The sequence below is a fragment of the Ranitomeya variabilis genome, chromosome 6 (genome assembly GCF_051348905.1).
Source record: "Ranitomeya variabilis isolate aRanVar5 chromosome 6, aRanVar5.hap1, whole genome shotgun sequence".
NCBI lineage: Eukaryota > Metazoa > Chordata > Amphibia > Anura > Dendrobatidae > Ranitomeya > Ranitomeya variabilis.
Window position 1 is genome coordinate 98,267,834 of NC_135237.1, and position 6,000 is coordinate 98,273,833.

Consider the following 6,000-nt stretch of genomic DNA (forward strand, 5'->3'; position numbering starts at 1 on the left):
TCTGTAGGTTTCCTGTTCCTGAAGGGTGGATCCCCTCTCTCCGTAGTGCTGTCATGGACGACCGATAAACAGTGTTTGCATGCGTTTACATGCGTTTTTTTCACCACCTGCGTTTGCGTTTTAAACGCAAATGTGAAACTAGCCTAAGACCTGCTGACATATCCATACTTGCATAAAGCACGAGTCCAAATGAATTGTACCGTTTTGCATCAGTGTCCTTTAATTTTAAGTGAATCATGCATTTTTATGCCACCCACATTAAAAAAAAAACAACCACATTATGATAGGTCACAAATTATAATATATTCTGATCAGTGCCAACATGTAGCGCTTTCCTGGGACATATCGAGGCTTGCGGCTCACAGTTCAAGTACCGCCATCATGCAAAGTGTCTTAAAAGGGAACTTTTCACCTACATTTGACCCCCTTACCTCTGCAGCCAATTTTCATATTTACACTGTTTTGTCCCTCACTTATCACAGGGGTCATAATTTAATACTCCATTGACATGGAGGGGTTTTATTGTTAGTAGGAAGATCTGGCGAGACGTAGCTCTCAATGGCACCAGTTACTTAGCATACAATATACTCAAGTTAAGAGAAAAATTCCAGGCACAGAAATGAACCTGAAAGTGATCTTTCAGGTAAGGAAAAGCAGTGTATAGTGAAAAAAAAAAAAAAAAACACCCAAGAATAATTTTTCACTTTCTCAAAATTAACTCAATGTGCACAGAAACTGTAAAAGACAAAATCACCATGTTGCTGTGGTTAAAAGGCACAGCGTGAACGCTACATGTGAATACAGCCCAACTAGGAACAATTGTTCCCCAATTATATCAGCCAATCTAAAGCTGGAGTTACACTAAACGACTTACCAACGATCACGACCAGCGATATGACCTGGCCGTGATCGTTGGTAAGTCGTTGTGTGGTCACTGGGGAGCTGTCACACAGACCGCTCTCCAGCGACCAACGATCGGGGGAACGACTTCGGCATCGTTGAAGACAGTTTCAACGATGCCGAAGTCCCCCTGCAGCACCCGGGTAACCAGGGTAAACATCGGGTTACTAAGTGCAGGGCCGCGCTTAGTAACCCGATATATACCCTGGTTACCATTGTAAAAGTTAAAAAAAAAAAAAACACTACATACTCACATTCTGATCACGTCCCCCGCCAGCGTCCACAGGGTTAAAACTGCTTTCGGCAAGAGCGCTGGTAATGCACGCGCTGCTGCCGAGAGCTTCCCTGCACTGACTGTCACCGCTGTGCTCTGCTTTACGGCCGGCGCTGACACAGTCAGTGCAGAGAAGCTCTCGGCAGCAGCGAAAAGCAGTTTTAACCCTGTGGACGCCAGGGGACGTGAGACATCAGAATGTGAGTATGTAGTGTTTTTTGGGTTTTTTTAACTTTTACAATAGTAACCAGGGTAAATATCGGGTTACTAAGCGCGGCCCTGCGCTTAGTAACCCGATATTTACCCTGGTTACAAGTGAACACATCGCTGGATCGGCGTCACACACACCGATCCAGCGATGACAGCGGGTGATCAGCGACCAAAAAATAGTCCTGATCATTCCCCAACGATCTCCCAGCAGGGGCCTGATCGTTGGTCGCTGTCACATAACGAGATCGTTAGCGAGATCGTTGCTACGTCACCAAAAGCGTGACGTTGCAACAATATCGTAATGTGTGACTCAGCCTTAAGGGTATGTGTCCACGTTCAGTTTTACATCCGGATTAGCTGCGGATTGAACTATGCGTACAGCCGCAGCGTCCAGATGTTACAGCATAGTGGAGGGGATTTTATGAAATCCCATCTTCACTATGCGTGTGAACACGCATCCGGCGTCCCTGCGGCGTGTCTTTTTAGAACGCAGCACGTCTGTTTACCTTGCGGCGATGCTCCGTCGCCGCAAGGTAAATCACAGGGCCCCTGTATGGGGTGCGGAGATTCCGGATGTGTTCACTGAAGGGGAAGCGCTTTGGGAGGAGGGGGGTTTCCGCTCCCTCCAAAGTGCAATCATTACGGAACGTGGGCACATACCCTAAGGCCAGCAGCAGATCAGCTAGGAGCAGGTCATGGGAGATAACGGGATGGTGAATAGCATACAATGGACGACTACTACAGAGTCGCCTGCGACTACACAGCGATAAGTGTGCAACCTGTCTGCTATGTGATGTTAGAGATCAGACGTCGCTGCTAATAAGATTGGCCAATCTGCAGGACTCACACGCAGATCAATGGTAAAGAGTCCTGTGCGACCAACAGCAGAAAATCCAACACATGTGGAACCATCTATGAGAGTCGCAGGTCACAATGCAGCACACAAATTACATCCATTGTGACAGTGTCACTGATGTTAGTGATGGCGTATCGCCCACACCTTGTTAGGGGGGCGGGGGGGTGTACGTATTATTAATGCGATAGCTACTGTGATTATAATCAGGGAGGAGGCTGGAGATGATGCAGGATTACAGTGATTACTACATAGGTGGTTTATTCACCACTTCCTGCTGACCTACTTATTTTAGTTAGTTACTGTACATAGAGTGAAAAACCTCAGTCCATCAAGTTCAACCTTTTTCCACCAATTGTACATTTTGTCACTAAATTAACTATAACCCACAATATTAAGTGTACTGAGGAAATCATCCAGCCCGTTTATAAAAGCTGTAGTGTGCCATTACTACCCCTTGTGGTATGCAGGGCTGTGGTGCCAGGAGAAAGGGAACTGAGGACACAGAGTTGGTGGTTTGGCTTACTGACTCCACAGCCCTGGTGGTAGCGCACTTGTGTATGGTTTATTCATTGCTGGATGCTTCTACAGCCTTCTATAAAGCATGGTCCCTTAACTACAGCACCCTCCACTACTACATGAAGCATCATTTGTTCCTATATACAACATCCTCCGCTACTACACAAAAAGCACTGTCCCTTATATATAGCATCATCCCTTCCTATATACAGTGTTCTCCATTTTCATATCCTGCATGGTTTGTATTAGTTTTTGGGCATGATAAATGGAGTCATGAATAAATGGGCGCTGCATAAGAGTTATTGCACTTGGTTCTAGACTACCCCAGGTCTCCTCCTCCATAGTTCCCTAGTGTCATTATCTCCTGATAACCTGCCTGGTGGGCAGTGTGGCATCACAGCCATGCAGGGGATGGGACAAGCACTCTGCCCTCATGGCACCAGCCTCATGGACTACATGCCACACATCACCTGACAGTCTAGAGACCATCCCCCAATCCACTGCTTACCCCTGTGCCCTCTGTAGGAAATAACACGAGTGGGCAGGCTGCTACAGCTAAACAGGAAGCTGCGTGCCCACACATACATTGCCACAGGCAGCCGCGCACGTCAGGACCCCCGCTGCGTCACTTACATGCCCTCCTCACACTACACACAGCCGGTAACAGAGCCCAACCTCACCTCCCTAGTTCCAGGCGGCAGTGGCCGGCAGGGGCTGTCTTATGACTGCTCACATGAGAGCACAGCTGCCTCTGCTACAAGCACAATTAGGTGCAATCTCGCACTTGTCCAGTAGATGGGGCTGGAGATCACAGGGATTCTGGCGCTGTGCAGTCATTAGAGACTTCACAGGTGTAACTAGAATCCATAGGGGTCCAGAGCAGAGTGAGGGGGCTGCCAGCCTGGCTATGTGCACACATATAATGGTCCACTGCGGATTTTTCCGCAGCGGATTTGATAAATTTGCATGGCAAAAACGCTGCGTTTTTGCTGCAGATTTATTGCGGATTTACCGCGGTTTTACTGCGGATTTCACTGCAGTTTTCTATAGGAGCAGCTGTAAAACCGCTGCGGAATCCAGAGAAAGAAGTGACATGCTGCAGAATGTAAACCGCTGCGTTTCCGCACGTTTTTTTCCACAGCATGTGCACAGCGGTTTTGTTTCACATAGGTTTACATACAGGGGTGGGATTCAGCCGGTACGACCCGGTACGGGGCAGCCGTTTACTAAAATTTCTATCTGCCAGCGTTCCGGTAATTGAAAATGCCATTTTCAATTACCGGAACGCTGGCAGATAGAAATTTTCAAAATGGTTACCACCCACTGGCAGTGGCGTAGGAAGCGGGGGGGGCGGGCCGCCCCGGGCGGCACAATGCGGGGGGCGGCACAATACGGGGGGCGGGTCGCCGGCGGCGCAGAATTTACCTGTTCGCATCTCGGCTTCAGAAAAATGGCCGCCGCGATCTCCATCTGCGCATGCGCGGCATCCCGCGGCCATTTTCCTGAAGCCCCGGTCAGCAGAGCACTCCACCTGCGCACGCGCGGCCTCAGGAAGATGGCCGCCCCCACCGATAACCAGAGAGAGCAGGATCGCGGTCAGGTAAGCAGAACTTTTTTTTTTTTTTTATTGAGAGCGGCGATCGGGGGGGCCCAGGGCAGAAAGCTGGACACAGGGGGTCAGAAAGCTGGACGCTGGGGCAGAACGCTGGGGCTGAAAGCTGGACGCTGGGGCAGAAAGCTGGACGCTGGGGCAGAAAGCTGGACACTGGGGCAGAAAGCTGGACACAGGGGGGCAGAAAGCTGGACACTGGGGTCAGAAAGCTGGACGCTGGGGCAGAACGATGGACGCTGGGGCAGGACGCTGGGGCAGAACGCTGGACACTGGGGCTGAAAGCTGGACGCTGGGGCAGAAAGCTGGACACGGGGGCAGAAAGCTGGACACGGGGGCAGAAAGCTGGACACGGGCAGAAAGCTGGACACAGGGGGGCAGAAAGCTGGAAACGGGGTCAGAAAGCTGGACACAGGGGGTCAGAAAGCTGGACACAGGGGGTCAGAAAGCTGGACACAGGGGCAGAAAGCTGGACACTGGGGTCAGAAAGCTGGACACTGGGGTCAGAAAGCTGGACGCTAGGGCAGAACGATGGACGCTGGGGCAGAACGCTGGACACGGGGGCAGAAAGCTGGACACTGGGGCAGAAAGCTGGACACAGGGGGGCAGAAAGCTGGACGCTGGGGCAGAACGCTGGACACGGGGGCAGAAAGCTGGACACTGGGGCAGAAAGCTGGACACAGGGGGGCAGAAAGCTGGACACTGGGGCAGAAAGCTGGACACAGGGGGGCAGAAAGCTGGACACAGGGGCAGAAAGCTGGACACTGGGGTCAGAAAGCTGGACGCTGGGGCAGAATGATGGACGCTGGGGCAGAACGCTGGACGCTGGGGCTGAAAGCTGGACGCTGGGGCAGAAAGCTGGACACGGGGGCAGAAAGCTGGACACGGGGCAGAAAGCTGGACACTGGGGCAGAAAGCTGGACACAGGGGGGCAGAAAGCTGGAAACGGGGTCAGAAAGCTGGACACAGGGGGTCAGAAAGCTGGACGCTGGGGCAGAACGATGGACGCTGGGGCAGAACGCTGGGGCTGGACGCTGGGGCAGAAAGCTGGACGCTGGGGCAGAAAGCTGGACACTGGGGCAGAAAGCTGGACACAGGGGGGCAGAAAGCTGGACACTGGGGCAGAAAGCTGGACACAGGGGGGCAGAAAGCTGGACACAGGGGCAGAAAGCTGGACACTGGGGTCAGAAAGCTGGACGCTGGGGCAGAACGATGGACGCTGGGGCAGAACGCTGGACGCTGGGGCTGAAAGCTGGACGCTGGGGCAGAAAGCTGGACACGGGGGCAGAAAGCTGGACACGGGGGCAGAAAGCTGGACACTGGGGCAGAAAGCTGGACACAGGGGGGCAGAAAGCTGGAAACGGGGTCAGAAAGCTGGACACAGGGGGTCAGAAAGCTGGACGCTGGGGCAGAACGATGGACGCTGGGGCAGAACGCTGGGGCTGAAAGCTGGACGCTGGGGCAGAAAGCTGGACGCTGGGGCAGAAAGCTGGACACTGGGGCAGAAAGCTGGACACAGGGGGGCAGAAAGCTGGACACGGGGGCAGAAAGCTGGACACTGGGGTCAGAAAGCTGGACGCTGGGGCAGAACGCTGGACGCTGGGGCAGAACGCTGGACGCTGGGGCTGAAAGCTG

The 6,000-nt window shown here is 52.6% G+C and overlaps 1 protein-coding gene across 6 annotated transcripts in view; it reads right to left on the bottom strand.

The window, feature by feature from the left end:
• Nucleotides 1-3,514, bottom strand: part of LOC143781908 (putative serine carboxypeptidase CPVL) — a 130,661-nt gene extending 127,147 nt beyond the window's left edge. For 2 of the 6 annotated variants that reach the window (XM_077268831.1, XM_077268834.1), the window contains exon 1: nt 3,437-3,451. Coding sequence is in view for 2 of the 6 variants with exons in the window: in XM_077268828.1 (XP_077124943.1) it covers nt 3,265-3,339 (75 nt within the window). In the remaining 4 variants the exon portion in view is untranslated. Of the gene's footprint in view, nt 1-3,264; nt 3,355-3,389 lie in introns of those variants that run through there. The other 4 variants (XM_077268828.1, XM_077268829.1, XM_077268832.1 and 1 more) reach the window with 3 other exon arrangements.
• Between the last annotated feature and the right edge of the window lie 2,486 nt (nt 3,515-6,000).